At 35.2% G+C, this 19,665-nt stretch overlaps 2 protein-coding genes across 3 annotated transcripts in view; both read right to left on the minus strand.

Annotated features, from left to right (window-relative positions):
- LOC6045490 (dipeptidase 1) overlaps positions 1-19,665 on the minus strand; it is a 416,070-nt gene that overhangs the window by 232,499 nt on the left and 163,906 nt on the right. The window lies entirely within an intron of this gene.
- LOC119770857 (probable proline--tRNA ligase, mitochondrial) lies at positions 6-1,279 on the minus strand (the record flags this gene model as incomplete). Its single annotated transcript, XM_038266461.1, has 1 exon — positions 6-1,279. A coding segment is annotated over one exon (1,266 nt), but the record flags the coding sequence as incomplete, so codon positions are not given.

Genomic DNA, 19,665 nt, shown 5'->3' on the forward strand with positions numbered 1-19,665 from the left:
TCTTCTTTGACTCTTAATAACTAAACTGACTATCACAAATGCGTTTAATTTCGGCTAAAGTTTCACTAAAGCTAAGGTTTAACTGACTTCCATCCACGTGATTGTGAATTTCAAACAGTTCTCCACTTTCGGTAGCAGCTTTCGGTCCAACTACAACCACTATCGGATATCCGATCTTGCGCGCGTCCATAAGTCGTTTCCCGATGGTCATGTTGGTACGATCATCTACCAAAACATCCGAACCCACTCCACTCAGCTTTCCAACTTCAAAATTCAACTTCTCAACCCACTTTTCACCCAGCCCCACTTCTTTACTACCTTCCTTCGGCGGAATCAAACAAACCTTGAACGGCGCCAACGCAAACGGCCACCGAATGTCCTTCTCACCGGACAACACCTCAACCCCAGCCGCCAACAACCGCGTCACGCCAATCCCGTAGCATCCCATCTGCAACGTTTCCGGCTTTCCGTTCTGAGCCAAAAACTTCGCCCCCATCGTTTTACTGTACTTGTCGTCCAAAATAAATGCATGCGCCACCTCAATCCCGGCCTGCCGACTCACGTTGGCCCCGCCGCACCTCTCACACCCCCCAAACATCTCCTGATTCCAACCCATCCCACACTCCCCACAACAAACCAGCTGATCCTCGCCCACCTCGCTCGGAAAGTGATACTCATGCGACTCCGATCCCCCAATCGTCCCGGTGTCCCCACGAACCTTCACATACCCAACCCCAACCGCATCAAACAACTTCCGATACGCCTCGTTCACCTCCTCATACGTCTCCCGCGCTTCCCCCCGTCCCACATCGAACGTATACAAATCCTTCATCAGAAACTCCTTCGCGCGCATCAACCCAAACCGGGGCTTCATCTCGTCCCGGAACTTGGTCGAAATCTGGTACAGCCGCAGCGGAAACGCCCGGTACGACACAGGCGAAATCGACGCCACCAGCGCGGTGATGCTCTCCTCGTGCGTGGGACCCAGAATCTGCTGCTTGCCGTGCCGATCGGTGGTGCGCATCAGTTCCGGCCCAGCGCTCTCCAGGCGGCCACTCTGGCGCCACAAGCTGGCCGCCGTCAGGATGGGCAGGGTGAGCTTCTGGGCGGACGCGTGCCGCTGCATAAAGTGGTCCACCAGGTCGACGGCCTTCTGGAGCGAGCGCTGCAGCAGTGGCATGAGGTAGAAGGTGCCGTTGCCGGCCTGCCGGATCAGGCCCTGCTCGAGCATTAGCCGTTGGCTTTTCGAGGTCACGTCCTGGTTTTTGACGACGGCATTTCAAGACTCATTTGAAAAAATAAGGAAAAACTCGGCATGAAAAGGGAATTTCGAAAATAAGTGGCCTCAAAAACCTACTTTTTAAAAAATGTCTTTTTACGAGTTACATTCTAATAAAAATACAAATGCAAAGAACCAGCTCCTCTTACGCCCAATCAAGCTCATATTTAGGATTTGGGCTAAGTACGCCCACCGAAAAAAAAAGAATTAGATTAAGAAACTATTTAGATTTCTTAATTTATTGAATGAATCAAAAACAGCACATTGCACACTGGTTCAGATCGAAACATTTGGTAAAAATTTGATTTTCCAAAAAACTGTGAAATTTTCGAGCGCACTTGTGTCCGCAGTAGAGCTGTTGCAAAGGAGAAGATGACATTTTGGGTTGGTTGAAAATTGGAGTAGTTCATGATTAAAGTGTTTTAAAAAGTGTAATTTTTCAGGAATATTTTGTCTTCTCGAAATTAGCTGGAAACGCCAATCCAAGGAATTTTGTCCAAGACATCAAATTCTCGAAAATCAGATCCAGAGCAAACTTTTGTTCTGACTACTTTGAAAGCTCCAAAAAGCAAACATTTTCGCCTTGTTAAAACTGATTCTCGATATGAGGGTCAAAAGTTACAGCCATTTGCAATTTTAATACTCAAATGGCTCGGAAAAGCTCAAGTTACATTTTATGCGCTGAATTGCCAAAGGGGAGATTTACTGCAAATGCGTTTAACTTTTTTCGTGCAAAAGATTCATTTTCAAGGAAAATGTGTCCAGCTTTTTATATTCTTTGTAAATTGGTTTATTACAAAAAATATAAAAAATTGACATTTTGACAATTTAACAAATTTTTCATGGCAATTTCGAATTCAAGGGACAAAAATAAACTCAACCCTGAATTTACACACTAACCGTGAATTGTCACTAGGGCAACAGAGGTGGACTATTTGTTTACGAGCAATTCTCTGCGATTTCAGCACTCGGTATTTTTTGCATTTTTGTATCTGCTGTGACCAAAGAAATCATTTTTTGTCATTGGTTCATCCAAACAGTTCTCCCTAAAAATTTAGCAGCTTTCCATACAATGATGGCATGTTAATATTCAAAGAACTGTGTCTCATGAGGATTTTTATTTATTAATTTGGTAACTTCGGCAAAGTTGTAAAAATTTATGAGAAATTTGTGAAGCTAATTATGTGAGCATTTCTCTGAGATTTCGGTCATTCAATTTTTGCTGTATTTTTTCATCTGGCAGAAACTGTGTTGGTGCCTTTGGCCTATAGAAGCCATTTTACATCATTTGTTTGCCAATATAGTTTTCCATACAAATTTAGCAGCACAAATATTGTATGAAAATTCGGCAAAGTTGTAAGTATAAATAAGGACGAGCTGAAGAAAATGATACACGGTAAAATAAAAATTGGTGATATTCAATTTCACTTTTTGTCACTAAAACTTGATTTGCAAAAATACACTATTTTTATTGTTTTCTGATATGTTTTATATTTTATTTAATCTAGACTATCATTTCAAAAGAGTCAAATATTCAATATTACCAAGGGTCCTGATTTTCAGTTCAAAGATCAGAAATCACTCACTCATCACCGAACGAATTCCTGCCGAGCGGAGCGTGGAACCGTTCGCGAGCGAACACGGCAGGCTGGCTGCCAGCGACTTGCTCAATCGCATCACTCAGCGAAACAAATACTTCGTGAATTTCTTTTCCTACTCCGTCCGTCAACCCGAATCATACACGAATATGCTCAGAGAGTAGAGAGCCAAAACAATACTAGCGCGGTGCTCATTTGACCTGCACTACCACAGTTTGCCGTCAATTAGTCATTTTGGTATGGTATAAATTGCTCCCAAACTTTGATGTTGTGTAATCAACAAAATTGTAAAATATTATTGATAACATTGATTTTAAGCAATTTCTTCAATGATCAAAGCAAGCCGATCGCAAACTATTCTCAGTCAGCTTTGAGCGACTTTACGAAATCGGTCTCTCTGAACCATTCACTGTACTACCCGATTTGGAGTGAGAGGGAGAGCAAAGAGAGAGTGTTCAGTAGCGATTGGTTTGGAAGTGACAAACGTTAGGAATACATCAGAGCAGTTATTTGCAGGGCCCCGGCGATGGCCTTATCCGTAGTAACAGTTCAATATGGCGAATCTGCGTTTGTAAACAAGCAGTCTATCCCCCTCTTACTTGACGTGAACTGTCACTTGAGCGAAAGGGATAGACTGCTTGTTTACAAATGCAGATTCGCCATATTGAACTGTTACTACGGTTATACAAGCTACCGACCAACAATGGCATTATGGCGTCTTTTGTTTACCAATATGAGATTGTTTGTGGACGAACCAAAAATAAAAATCTTTTCTAAAAATTTTCTATAACCGTTGTGTACTGATTTTGAAGTCATACATAATAAACAAAATTTCGTTAAATTCTAGTACAGAAAAAAATATATTATTATTTTGAATTCATCCCGCTTTCATTGCGATTCTAAGCAAGATTACACAACAAATCATTATGCCTTAAGTTTATTTTTAGTTTTTAAACCGGTTTGCTTAAGATTGTTGTTTAAATTGTGAAATTAAGCATAAATTTAAATAAGTTTCAAACTTTCCAACTTCAGCCACATGCAACAATTTCCATTTCACCCGTGCGAATGACCGATAATGGGGTAGTTCATGCGTTCCAGACTGTCAAAATTCTTAAACGTCACGCGAATCTTCGGTTCACCGCTTTTGTTCCTGTATGACGTTTCGAGGCGAGGCCCTGGTTATTCGTCGCTCTAGATTTGTGCTCGCGAGTGACTGAATCACAATCAGCAATCAGGACCCTTGAATATAACGTCCTTTTGAAATAAACTTTTGAAAAAAACTTTTGATTTGAAAAAAGAAAGAAAAATATTTTTTACGAAGAGATCCGAAAAATTTCACGATTGTTTCATATTTTAACATTGAAATTTGGTTGCTGAGATATCGACATTAAAAACATGAAAAAGGTGCACGTCATCAAAATTTCACTAAAATACTTTTTGGTTGCAACTTTGATTTAACTTCGAAATGTGAAGTTGAATAATTTTGGCGACCAATATTCCGATTTTTTGAAAAAAAAAAAAAAAAACAGCATTGATCCAAAAATTCAAAACACGGTCAACGATTTTTATACATTCTGGAAACTTCAGAAAAGTTGGCATTTGGTGTCCTCTAAAACATATCAGAAAATAAAAATGAATAAAGTAGATTTTTTTTTGCAAATCAAGTTTTAGTGACAAAAAGTTAAATTCAAAATCGCTAAATTTTTTTAACGTGCATCATTTTTTTCAATGGAGTCCGTATCCATGCCTACAACTTCGCACAAGACACTAAATGGTAAAAAAAAATCCTTCAAAAGGTGCAGATTTTTGAATTTTCATACATTATTTTTGTATGGATAGCTGCTAAATTTGTTTGGAAAATTATATGGACAAACAAATGATGCAAAATGGATTCTTTGGTCATAGCGAGGGCATCAAAAAAGTTTCAGCCGAATTCTAAATTCAAAAATTAAAAAAGACCAATTTCGTAAAAAATTGCTCACGTGTGATTTTTTTTTATTTTTTTATTAACTTTTTATCACTTAAAATAAAAACTTTTTTATTTTTACAAAATACATTTACAATTTGCAATAAAAAAAATATTCAGATTTTTTGAAAAGATCACCGATTCTGATCCGTAGCCGTTAAGTTTGTTTCAAAAATAACCTACAATTTTGACCTTAATTTTTTTTGACAGACAAAAAGTAGAAAATAAAATGTGAAAGATTTTTTTTTGGCGTGTAACTTTTTTTTACAATTTCCTTACAAATACTTAAAACATGACTGAAGACACGAAATCAATCAAAAAAATTCCTCGCGACTTACAGATTTATGAATATTTACATGGCATTTTTGTATGTACAGCTGTCAAATTTGTGTGGAGATTATTTTTTTGTTTTGTATGACAGATGTCCAATCAATAAATTAAACAGTTTTCTGCTTATTGGATGGTTTTGAGACCAGAAATCTTTTAGCGTATAGTAAGTATTGTTCAAAAATGGCAGATATCTGTCAACAGAATTTAAGAAAAAAAGGATTTCGTTACATTAATCGTAGCAAAATTTACTGTAAACTCATTTTTACGTATTCAGTTTAAGTCACCATAATTCATTAAACAACACACAACATTTCTTTGCGCAATTTATGGTTGTGCCAACTTTTTGTGGCCAATGCATTGCAATGGTTACCCATTGGGCAATCATCATCCCCTCTCTGCAAACAGGCGAAGCTTGATTTAATTAACTTTTTGCTTCCAGAGCGGTGCAGAACTATGCATTCGTTTATCGTTACATGTGCATAAACGAGTGGTTGGTGGTAGGAAAAAAAACCAGGATAAACACCTTTCAAGTTTATTTTGGATAGAGCTTTTCCGAGAAGCGAGGATGCTTTGTAGTTGAGTGGTGATAAATGGACAGTGGTCCAATTTTGGTAATAACTAGTTTTGTTTTTCATTTTGTAGATTTGTCCAGAATACAAACCAGTTTAATTTAAAATTTAAAAGTGTAACCTAAAATCACGACTAAAATTTTAAACCAACGTGAAAATGTTCCCTCCCCTGTTTGCCCGGTGGAAATGAAATGTTTACTCAGCATCACCAGAGAAGTGCGAACACCGTCGTCGATGCGTGTTGAAATGGGAAAACGTGCTCATTGCGTTGTGCCTTTCGCAATGAGAACCATGGTGCGCGGAATTAGGACGAGAGCCCACGTGGAACTACTACACCACCCCATTCAGAGACACAGTTTCCACGGCTGCAAACTGCATGATAGCGAGTGCGAAACTAGTTGCCGTTTTGCGCCAACGATGCTCACTCTTTGCTTACTTTGGCGAGGAGGGCCTCTCTCTTTTTTTCACGACGAATTTTTGATGGATCGAAACTAAGCTCTGAAAAGCCTATTTGAGTTCGATGTTTACTCGGGCTTTAAATAAACAGTTCACTCGGCGTGTGAGAGTGGGATGTTGCAAAGCTTCGAAAATGTGTTCGTTGCTTTGGTAACTTGTTTGGAGCATGAGATTCTGCCTACAAACCAATCGAATCGTAATCAAACATTTCAATATATGCTCCAGCGAGCGACTTTTTGTTTTTGCTTCAGTTTTTCAAATTTTATAGATTTTTTTCATAAATCTAGAATTTTATAAATTAATAGCTATTGTTACTGTATTTTTAAGAATTTTCCTTCGAGGTCGTCAGTATTGCTCGAGAAAAGTAACAAATTAGCAAACCCACAACTGCCATTTGACAAAATGACACGTGATGCAATCCATCACGGCGAGGAAAAAGCGACCAGATAAAAAAGAACTGTACCATTTACACGCCTCATCACGTCGCGCGCGCTTTTCTTTCTGCGGAGGTTTTCCACCATTTTCCCGAGCAATTATCGCAGCTTCCACGAGATGCACACCGAGAGGCAAATGCCATCACGATGAGGCCCTGCCGTTTTGTAGCTTTGCTCGGCTTTTTCTCGAGTTTTGCGGAGGGGGAGCGTGGATCTGAAGGAAAAAAAAAACCTGTAATTATCCCGGCAATTACTAACCTAATTTTCCAGCTCATTAAAAGTAAGCCGAGATAAATCGTGCGGTCTTTGTGCGTTTTTTAAAACTTCTTTTCTTCGTGTCATTTGGATACCATTGTGAGTTGTTTAAAGTTAATAACCAAAAAAAAAAATACATTAATGAACATTATAAGATTTGTCAAGAAGGTGTTGCATTTCCATTCATAATTTCGTGTATCGAACAAAATGTACTAAATATTTGTTGATGTGCTAGACATACGAATAATTGCATTCACCTTAAAAATAGATAGAAATTATACAATGTTTTCAATATTTTTTTTTAAATGACCTATCTTCAGTTTAAATGCAATCATTTTGATCCTCTAAAAATATAAAAATATTAGTATTTGCCATTCTGTCGTGAAACTACTTCCTTTTCTGTCATTCTCGGACGACGAAACAGCCTCCTTTTCTCTACCAAAAGTAACAGAATCGAATAGTAACCCTTTTCAAAACAAATGCTGAAAAGTTCTACTTTTCAGCACTGAAACGAATGCTGAAATGTTAAACTTGTCAGCACTTGTTTGGAAAAGTAATACTTTTCAGCATTTTTTTTTATTCAAGCGATTCATGGATTAAATATATTGACTTATAGTTCTGTTCGAAGAGTGTTTTTTTTTTTTTGGAATTGAGCAACTCTCTACGAAATCGGCCGATTTCGAACATTTTTATTTTCTGTATTTTTTTATTTAACTCAAACTTTTTGGGGGCCTTCCCTATGACCAAATATGCTATTTTGCGTCATTGGTTCACCCATACAAGTCTTCATACAATTTTGGCTGCTGTCCATACAAAAATGGTATGTAAATATTCAAATAGCTGTAACTTTTGAGTGAATTTTCTGATCAATTTGGTGTCTTCGGCAAAGTTGTAGGTATTTTTGAGGACGTTTGAGAAACAAATAGGTACACGGAAAAAAAATTGCAGATTTTTATATCAATTTTTTTTCACTAAAACTCAATTTCCCAAAATAAGTATTTTTTGATTTTCGAGATTTTTTGATATGTTTTAGGGGACAAAAATCCGCAACTTTTGAACCATAGAGAAACATGGTCAAAAAATCTGCCGCCGAGTTATGATTTTTTGAAAAAAATAGTGATTTTTGGAAAAAAAAACAAATTTCATGCAAAAACAAGCTTGACATAACTTTTTAATGCAAAATTGAATTTGCAATCGAAAAGTGCTTTACAGATTTTTTGATATAGAACTCCGTTTTCAAGATATACCACCGAAAAGTTGATTTTAGCGAAATATTTGCAGTTTTTCAATTTTTAAAAATAGTGACCATGAGTGACCATTTCTAAAAATATTTTTTTTAAAAGTTCAGAAAATTTGCTATAAAATTGTCTAAGAGACATTGAAGATTGGACCTCGGGTTGCTCTATGGTTCAAAAGTTGAGGATTTTTGTCCCCTAAAACATATCAAAAAAATCTCGAAAATCAAAAAATACGTATTTTGGGAAATTGAGTTTTAGTGAAAGAAAAATTGATAAAAAAATCTGCAATTTTTTTTTCCTTGTACCTATTTTTTCTCAAAAGTCCTCAACAATACCTACAACTTTGCCGAAGATACCAAATTGATCAGAAAATTCACTCAAAAGTTACAGCTATTTGAATATTTACAAACCATTTTTGTATGCACAGCTGCCAAAATTGTATGGAGACTTGTATGGGTGAACCAATGACACAAAATAGCATATTTGGCCATAGGGAAGGCCCCCACAAAGTTTGAGCCAAATCAAAAAATACAAATAAAATCCATTTCCGGTTTTGGTAGAGAATTGCTCAATTGCAAAAAAATGTTGTATAGAACTCGTTGCAAAACTAGATGTTTTCTTCACTCGTCGTATTTACGCAACTCGGTGAATCTCGTTGGATAACTGTACGACTCGTGCTGGAAAAATCTTCTTTTTGCAACTTGTTGCATAAACTACTATTTGTTTTTGTTCCTATTTTGGGCCTAGTACCTATTTTGGGTCTACCTAAATTGAGCATTTCACCAAATCTGGCAGGAATCTGCCACTTGATAAGGATACGTGCAGTCATTATCTTCATTTTGGTGGGAAAAGTAATCAGCTTCAAAACTAAATTGCAAAAAAAATCTTTTTGCAATTCCGTCGTGAAGCTACTTACTTTTCCTGTCATTCTTGAACGACGAAATAGCCTACTTTTCTGTACCAAAAATAACAGAATCGAATAGCAACACTTTTCAAAATAAAGGCTGAAAAGTTCTACTTTTCAGCACTCAAATGGGTGTTTCGAAAAGTAACACTTTTCAACATTTTTTTATATACACGATTTTTTGACAAAATACATGAACATTTGACTTTAAATTTCACTCAGTGTGAGTTTTTTGGAATTGCAAAAAATGTTGTATGGAACTCGTTGCAAAACTTGTTTTTTTCCGCACTCTTTGTATTTATCCAACTCGGTGAACCTCGTTGGATAAATGTACGACTCGTGCTGAAAAAATCCTCTTTTTGCAACTTGTTGGATAAACTACTATTATATATATATATTTTTTAATAAAGTCTATTTGTGCAAAATGAATCTTTTTGTGGTAAAATTAAAAGGTCATTTTTAAAAAGTGTCTTTTTAATGAATTGTCCTTTTCCATACCTGCACCTTTGCCGATGACTTGGTTCAAAAGAAATTCTTTCTCAAGATACAGATTGTAAAATGTTTAGGTATCATTTTTGTATGGACAGCGGTCCAATTTTTATGGAAACTATTTAAATGAACCAATGGTTCTAGCACTAAAAGACCTTATAAAAAAAATTACAAAAAATAATTAATGAAGAATAAATAACATAAAAAACGTTCAGGGGAATATAAAACTTTTTTTTAATCTTTCATTCCTGAAAAGAACATTTTCTTAAATGGGTCATTCCAGGTCAACTGGGTACACTTTTGGACTCGGCCTTCGCCGCTTTGGATCAAACTTGGGGGGAACGTTCATCTATCGATAGTTAACAGAAATTCCAAGTTTGGTGCTAATTGGACCATCCCTCGATTTTTGGCACCGCCCTCTTTTTGACGATTTTCTATAAAACTTTTTTTTCCATTTTATCATAAATTAGCATATTTTTTAAGCAGACGACTTTCTACAGGTTACATTTTGTAGAAAATTGTCCAAGGAATTCGATTAAAAATATTTTTTTACCCTTAAATGCCCCCTTATATTATATATTACATTATAGGTTACACTGGCTTAACCGATTTGGACCATTTTGGGCTCATTCGATCCGTCTTGGGGTTCCTAAGTCGCTATTGAAAAATTATAAAGTTTTGTTTAGTACAATTTAAAAAAAAGTCCGGAACATTGTAAAAAGGGTGGTTTTTGTAAGAAACCCCGTCATGTTACACATTTTTAGAAAGGTATTCGAAAGAACTTTTCAACGAGTTCAAAATATTTGAGATCAGACGACATTATCAAAAGTTATAAGCACTTAAGTGCCGGATCTCAGATAATGTGATGAAAACTTCGTCCGGTTCTATCATGCGGCATCTCTTTAGATAGGTAATCAAAATACATTTTTAACGAGTTCAGATTGCAGATCTGACAACCCTGTCAAAAGGTATAAGCACGTAAGTGCCCTGAATTATGAAGATCTGACTAACCAATCTGATGGAATGAATAATGAATCATGTTGATAGAACACTTAATGGTTCGCCCTTTTGTATCTATTTTGGAAACGAAACTATTGGCACTACGCCCCCCGGGGCATGGCCTTCCTCTAACGTGGGATTTCTGCTCCAGCGCCTCTGACGAGACAGGAGAAACCGGGACCGACGTTTTACTTCACCATCCGATAGAAGCTCAGTGGATAAGGCGGGAATCGAACCCGCGTCTCATAGCATCATCGGGATCGGCAGCCGAAGCCGCTACCCCTGCGCCACGAGACCCACATCTATTTTGGATGGATTTCTTTCTAAATGTGAGAAAGGCACCAACCACCTAAGGTTTTAATATGTGAGAAGCTTATTTCAGATTTGAATTCATAGGACAGAGTGCTGCGCAAAAACAAACTTTTTTTTCAGTAAAATTGCTGTTTCACGCCAATTGTTCATTTTAGTTTGAGGTTTACATTGTTTTTTTTTGTAATATTGTCCGGGGAATACGATGGTGATAAAATAAAAAAATATAAATATAAGGAATTTGTAAAAACTGAATTTTAATATTTAAAAAGTTGAAATGAATTATAATGGAATTAAAGGGTTTATTTTAAATGGAATTCTTTGGACAATTTTCTTAACAATGCAACCTGTAGAAACTTTTTTGCTCAAATAGTTGCAAAGCTATGATTAAAATAAAAAAAGAAAGGAGTGCCAAAAATAGAGAGTTGAGTTTACCTAGCAAAACTATTCAAGAGTTCTAAATTATGTTCTTTTCATCATAATTATAAATCCACCATTTTTTTTTTCAAAATAGGATAAATTTAAAGATCCTGCTGTTTATTCGACCGTATAAATAAATTTTTAGGTTAGGTTTTGGCTTTCGGTCTGTTTGGGGAATCAAAACACTTGTATGTTCTCTTCATCCGACGTTTCGACCCGTTTTGGGCCTTTTTCGATTCCTTGAAAGAGGCCCAAAACGGGTCGAAACGTCGGATGAAGAGAACATACAAGTGTTTTGATTCCCCAAACAGACCGAAAGCCAAAACCTAACCTGAAAAGATAAATTTAAAAGTTTTATTGTTTTTTTATTTTATTTTACGATTCGTCGCGACTACGACGGTAAGAATGATCTAACAGTTCATTCAAATAAAAAATGACAATGATTTTCTGGTTTGATCCTGAAGAGTTCATCCACATGTTTGAAATGAATGGAATTTTTTTTTCAGGCTAGCTATTTCATGTTCAATTTAATCATCGTAAAAAAGAGAGTGTATTTGATTGAACATTTCGTGATACAAGCTTGATACAAAATATCGCAGAAATACTTTACGCTTCAGGCCGTAATGGTTAAACGAAAATCAATCAATCTTATTTTAATATATTAAACAATAACAATATTTAAAAATAGAATTTTAATTAGATTAACACAACTTTATAGTAAGGAAAAAAAGTCATGCAAGAAACAGCAAAAAACATAACATTAAATAAGACATTTTTAAAATTAATCGCAGTTCAGATTTTCCTTCCAAACCCTGCTCAATTGTTTCCACTCTAACAAGTGATAAACTCAAGGTAGGTAAATTTACGTCAATATTATGCAAACAGCAGCCGGCAACAACCAAAAATCGATTCCACGCACACCAGGAAGGCAGTCACTTTAAAGCAGCCAAGACAAAAAAAAAACGATCTCATTACCTGGTAATGGAGTTGGTGCGTGCCCGGAATGTTTCAGGCATTTTTTTTTGCGTCGTTTCAAATGTTAAATTTTAACACGACAAATAATTTATTCAGTGCAAAGTTCGAAGCTCTCGAAACAGGGTGGAATTAATTGATCTTGTGAAAAAGCGTCAATGCGATGCTGATAAAGCAGGTATTTGCAGTTCATTGAGTTTGACGACGGGGTGGTTTTGACTGATAAATATCGAGGGTAATTTTTTTTTATCTGCCCTGGCAGCATGGATGAAAGGACATCCGGTATAATGAGGCCTTTTTCCACCGGTTGAATGAAATTAATTATTGTGAATCATCACTTCGGACTATTTGCTGTTTGATGTATTGAATTGGAGAGAATGCATTCAATGTTGGTAATTGGAAAAAAATGAGATAATCAGAATTATGTTTTAACTGAAGGTAAGAGAAATTTTTAATTTGTGATTTTCCTTGAATTTAATCATCACCAAAAATTTCATGGATGACATTACATTCGAAATAAAAACTCATCCCAATTTAATCGCTCTCCAATTTTACACTCGTTAGAGCAGGTCTATTCGCCCATTGCCGAGTTTTTTTTAACATTCGGCTGTTCATTTTTATTGCCGAATAATTTGGCCCAAAATGGCTTTCAAATTACACTTTGCCTGTCTGCTGGCAGCACTGCTCGGAAGCCCAACATCGTTTTGGAATCGCTCCAAAAAGCATCCTCCCGATAGCAATCAAGCAATTTGCGTGGGACAGAACATCACCGAAGGCATCAATGTGTGTGTTGGTGTGCAATAACCGATAAAACTAGCAAACACACATAAATATTTATTGCCAATTAAATTACCTTCGACTCATTTGCAAGATATTAAACTTGCCGCCGGAAATTGCTTTATCGGTTTGCTTTCTGTAGAAAAAATGAAATAAAATCGCTCACAATCCAAAAAACACGATCGCAAACATTAATATGCAAATATTCCTCGCGAAACGCATCATTCCTGCTGGCAACACTGGTGATTGCAAAAAGCAGGACTCATAAATAAAATTATGTGAATGTTTATTTTCACGGGCACTGTCGGTGAGTTACGAGCCACCACCAGCAGTACCAATACCATCGAATCGATATCGAATTTGGTGCGAATATTTGGCAGTGTGGAGTGGAGGAGAGCGTGGGAGGCAGAAATTATCGGCATTACATCGAAAAGCCCTATATCAGCCCGGAGTGCTTCTGCCTGGAACCGCACGTTCCCAGCCGTGGCGTCGAATTTATGTCTGTTTGGCAAAGTGTGGGAGTGCATTTATGATGTGCGGGGGTGGAGGAAGGCAATCTGGTTTGGATTTGGTGGGAGAGTGGGCTTAAGCAAGTGAATTTTGAGGGATAGCGAATTAAAACTGACATTAAACAATAATTGTCACAAGAGTTAAATTATTTGGAGATTTCAGCTAAAAAACGACAGACAGTACTCCACCAAAACCGATTTGGCCCATACTTTGTGGGGTCCTTCCCTATGACCAAAGAAGCCATTTTGTTGTTCTCCATACAATTTTGGCAGCTGTCCATACAAAAATGATACGTAAATATTCGAAAGTTTGCAACTTTTCAAGAAATGGTCTGATCAATTTGGTATCTTCGGCAAAGTTGTAGGTATTGATTCGGACTACTCAGAAAAAAAAAGATTCTTTGTTTTTGAAGAAGAATTTTATCAAAACCCGTATATTTAATTATTGATTTTTTTGTGTGTTTTAGGGGTTTTGGTAAAAAAAAAATGAATTAAAGCACCAGCAATTTTTTGACTTCAGTTTTAATGTAAAATGAAATTTGCAATCGAAACGTACTGAACAGATTTTTTGATAAAGTGCATCATTTTCAAAATATAGCCACTTAAAGTTAAAATTTAACAGAAAAAATTCCCGGTTTTTGTTTTTTTATTATTTTTCATGAACGTTCATTTTATAGAAAATATTTTTCTTCGAAAGGTTAGAATTTTTTAATTCAGTTGCATAAAAGACATTGAAGATTGGACCTCCGTTTGATGAAATACAGCAAAAGGAATAAAAGAAAAAGAAAAAAGAAAATTTCAGTTTTTGAAAGTCTTATTCAAGCATTCCAACATTTTCTAATTCATTTTCTCTTCTCAACAATTAAGGGTTCAATTTTCAATGCTGAAAAATGAATTATCTGTGAAATTTTATGATCTTTTCCATAAAAAGATTTTGAAAATTCTGAAGTCAAGACTATCATTTTAAATGAACATTATATTGAATGTTTGGAAAGATAGGCACACTTTTAAAAAAACTTTTGGATTTTTATTTCGCTGTAAAACACAATAAATGGGCATCTCATAATAAATTAATATCGAAATTTGAGTTGCTCAAAACTAAAAATAATGCAAAATGCAATAAGCATCAATTCATTTACGCTTCTATAAATTATTGAAAAAATGTAAATGAATTTATGAGCATATTTGTTTACACTTTCACGTCTTTTACTGATCTGTGGTCCATTATATCATAATTTTGATGGTTCAAAAATTCTTTATTTGGCTAAAAAAAAATCATGAATGCAGCGATTCCATGCCAAACAAGAAGAATTAAAGCCAAAAGAGCTCCGATTTAACATTAGCATTAGCATTAGCATTTGAGGACGCCCTATCCACGAAAAACAAAAAAGCTCTAATTTGGCTCAAAATTGGCATGAGAGTTTTATGGCCAATATAATACGAACCGTTTTGCAATTAAGGTGCTCTTATCCGACATAGGGTGGCTCAAAAAATTACGTTTTTCGTCGATTTTCACAAAACCCATAACATAAAATTGGCTGAAAAAATATTAGAGCACCACGATTCATCTGTTTATTATTTGGGCTTTTAAGGAAAAATATGTTGACGTCCGTAAAAAACTTAATGAATATTCGAAAAGAGCCGATGTAAATAACACTAAAATAAAGAGCTCATGGCTGAAAGTATGTTTTTCCTGAGTCATTGTGTCATTGTCATCATATAATTTCGAATACACAGCAAAACATTTCCGTGTAAAATCGCATGTAAAAGCATGCACATCACCTTTGTGAGCAAAAGCATGTAATATTGCATGATAAAACGTGTACACAATAATGAATATGACTATCGCCAGATTGATGTTATTTTTGGGGTTAGCAGACCTGATTTTTTTTCTTTGGTACATGCTTTTTGTGTACACGTTTTCTCATACAATATTACATGCTTTTTCTCACAAAGGTGATGTGCAGGCTTTTTCATGCGAATTCACCATCGGATTTATTGCTGTGTAACCATTAACAGGATACCGAGATATGATTTTTTGAATATAAAAACTTTTTTTTTCCACATGTTGCTAGAATAAACAAAAATATGACGAAAACGAGCAAAAATCAGTTTATTCACTGAAACGTAATACATTTTAAATTTTTTTGACAGTTTCCCTTTAGAAGAAGGGAACATTAATTAGTAAATAATAAATATTATGTGTTTTTTAAACATTAAAAAAATCCAAATTTATAGGCATTTTCAGTAAAAAAATAGTTCGAATTCAGTTTAAAATACAATAAATGTGGTTTCAACGAATTACAGGCAAAATTCTGACATTTTAACAATCATACATAAAATTTATATGTATTTTATTAAAAAGCTTTTATACTTAGTCAACTTAAAATACACATGGATTTTTTTCTCAAAGTCTATACTAGCAACCTAAGTGATAGTACATTTTACGTAAAAATGGAATTTGAACACCATAAATCTTAATCCAACAAGGAAAACTATGACTATCAAAGTCACCCCGAAATTCAAAATATGAATTTTCAACACAACTATTTACAGTTCATGAAATACATTAAAAATATTTCAAAAATAAAATGAAATCCTATCAATGTCACCCTGGTTTACGGTACCCAAAAAATGATAGGTCATCGCTTGATTTTTCAAGATGTTCAAGTGAAAAAAAAATCCTCGTCATCGTTATTATCTCGCGCTGCGTAATTCTATCATATTTTTTTTGTAATTTTATCATTAGTTTAAAATTACAGGCAGATTAAGTGACGCTTAGCAAAACTCATATTCTTTAATTCGTTTTTTTTTGTGAGGCTGTAACTCAGAAACTAATTTTAATCGTTTTTCAAAGTTCCAGAGAGAAAAGTAGAAAATTTCTCAGCCTTTCAAAAAATGCTTTTTTACAAGCATTATTTTTGAAATGCAAAAAAAAATTAAGAAATTGAAAATTTACACCTTAAAGTAGCTATATTTAAAAAAGGGAACATTTATAAAACATATAAAAGAATTTTACGATTACAAAAAAATAAATAATTATATTATTTTTGTCAAGGTTTCCGATGTCATAAAAAAACGATATTTTATAACAAAAATTCTTATGACTAAACCATAATTTTTACCTCCTCTAGGATCTCTATGACTTTTTAGTCTCCTAGAAATATTAAAAATGAAAATCCAATAAAATATTTTTTGAAAATTTAATTTAAGGTGTAAATATTAAATATTATCATTACCATCAACATGACAGAAGTCATCAAATCAATCAGAAAATCCCTTCTCATTGTAAAGAATTTCTTAAATTTATATACCCATTTTGTAAGGAGAAACTAAAGATGCAAAATTGCTTCTTTTGAAATAGGGACAAAGTTTATCCAAATTCAAATAAAATAAAAAAAATAAATCTTAAAAAGTTTGCAAAGTCGTTGAGAGCTAATCCTTAAGTTTTAATCTCACTAAAATTTTCCCTAGTTTTTTAATTAATTACTTCAAAAGAAATCTTCTATTACCAAACGGCTATTTTTGAGCCACACATCGGAAAAAGGCAAAAAACTTAACGAAAACATTTTTTCGCGCATTTTTTAATATTTTGCTAACTTTTAAAGCAGCATAGCTGTAACGGGACCATTCATAAACCACGTGGACACTTTGGGAGGGAGGGAGAGGGGGGGGGGGTATGGAGATTGTCCACGATCCATAGAAAAAAGATTTTTTTGTATGGACAATTGTCCACGAAGGGAGGGGGGGGGGGTAACAGATTCCCAAAAAAGTGTCCACGTGGTTTATGGATGATCCTTACCATGCCTCAAGCATTTTGAGGTGATTGAGATGATCAAGCTGGAAATAATAGTAGTTTATGCAACAAGTTTAAAAAAAAAAGATTTTTTCAGCACGAGTCGTAAATCTACGACAAGTGATGAAAAAATCAAGTTTTGCAACGTGTTCCATACAACTCTTTTTGCAATGCCGAAGAACACCATTTGAACAAATTTTAGGACAAAAAAATATCCATGCATCGAGCCAATGAATCGTTCAAATAAAAAAAAAAATGTTGAAAGGTACAACTTTTCCTAACAAGGGCTGAATAGTTCTACTTTTCAGCATTTATTTCAGTGCTGAAAAGTAGACCTTTTCAGCATGTGTTTGGACAAGGGTTACTATTTGATTCGGTTATTTTTGGTAGAGAAAAGTAGGCTGTTTCGCCGTTCGAGAATGACAGGAAAAGTAAGTAGTTTTACGACGGAATTGCAAAAAAAATAATTTTCACAATTTTGACACACATTTTAAGCATTTTTTTAAATTTCAAAACAAGATGTAAAAAATTTGCTAAATCAGCGTTTTCTACATAATTTACAATTAGTTTCAAAAGTGTATTCAAAGAAATTTGTTTTGCCTCTAATTTCTTGGCGAGTGTTGCAAGGGCAATTTTTCCTAATTTTAAAGGGCCATGTTTCATTCATGGAATTTAATTGAATTGGTAATTTATTACCATTTTTTTTAATTATATATATTAGATTTGTTGAAAAAAAAATAATACTTGATTTATTGATGACATTTTAAAAGAAAAGAGGTATTAACATTTGCGTAGAAATGGGATTTATCACCAAAATGCAGAAAAGTTAACCAAAACTAGAAAAAATCTTGCCTTTTTAGCCTGTACAAAAATCACAGGAATTTCATTTTTCTGGTTTTGAAAACACTGATCGTTCAAAAAAAAGCATCTCTGATCGTCAAATCAGTTTCGCTAAAACCAGCCATTTTTGCTAAGAAAAAATTCTAAGACCATCAGATAATGCTGGTTTTGCTAGACAATCCTTTATTTTTTTTTTTTTGCTCAGCGGATTTATACACTGGATTCAGTTAAAAGAAAATATTACTTCGAAGTGAATGCTTCTTGTTTTCTTTACTTAAAAATGTAAATAAATAGTACTGGAACCTGTTACAGACGGAAACTTGAAGAAATCTGTAAATCCAGAAAATTTTCTATCTCAAAATGACTTTGTTAACATTGAAATTCAATTGATTGATCGAATTCGCTTCATGTTTTCTTGTTTTTTCACTTAACATGTTGAATTTAGTTGGCTTGCTTAGAAATTTTATGACAAATCAAGTAATCATAAAATTTGGATTTAATGATTTCAAATGACTTTAGGAAAACAGCTTAGTTTACGCCAGCTGCCCCAAATTTAGAAAGCATCTTGCTAAAGCAACATTTTATTCCCTTGCCGTTTCCTTGCACGCTCCAAAGTTTGTTCCCACATTCTTGGTGCCATACTCGTCGTGTCCACATATCTGGTGGATTCCCGTGTGCGTCCCAAAAGTGTTTTCTTCCCCGAAGAGGATGCCGTTGGTGGTGTAAACAAATTTCAGATAATGCCCCCCGGCAAATTATGTAACATTAAAATAATATGAAATTTTACGAGTGCGCTCTTCCATTGTGAAATATCGTTTTTGTCGACGTCGTCATCGCGCGGGTGATGTCCAATTTTCCCGTCCGGAATTTTCCCCGATGGTCACTGCTTGCAGTAACAGACTGAACTGGGGGAGGGAAAGCGTGTGATGGTGGTGGCGAAAAACAGCGGGCGTAAAATTTTCGTGCTCAAAAATGGCTCTTATAAACATTATCGTCATCAAGTACAACATCATCAGCATCGTGTTGACAGAGGAGAAGAAGAGGGCGGGGTCTGCACAGTGGGAGGGCAGAAGTGGTCAAAATTACTTTTTAATGTTTTTTTTTATCGTGTGTCATTGTTTTGAAGATTTGAAGAAAACTTTAAAATTTTGATTTTTTTTAAAATATTTAAATTGATTAAAAAATTTAGAGTTTCGTTTTTAAAAATAAATGCAAACTTGACAGCTCCCAAATTTCTTCAAAGAAAAACCCAAGTGCTTGCCTGCAAGCTCAAGTGGTTTGTTGACAAGGCCGGCAGCAGCTCATTGACGCAATTTGCCTCGACAACACCACCACCGGCTTCTGCTGTGGGCAATCTGCGTAGCCACTTACCTCTTTCCGGTGGGCGGCCATCCTATCCCGTCCGAGGCCAGACCCGCAGCAGCCCCGGGAAATTGTCTTAATGTGTGTACTCAACACACTTAACACGATCTGACTATGCTTGAAAGGTCAAAGTTGGGGTTGCAATTGAAAGAGATTTTTTTGG

The sequence above is a fragment of the Culex quinquefasciatus genome, chromosome 3 (genome assembly GCF_015732765.1).
Source record: "Culex quinquefasciatus strain JHB chromosome 3, VPISU_Cqui_1.0_pri_paternal, whole genome shotgun sequence".
NCBI classification, from domain to species: domain Eukaryota; kingdom Metazoa; phylum Arthropoda; class Insecta; order Diptera; family Culicidae; genus Culex; species Culex quinquefasciatus.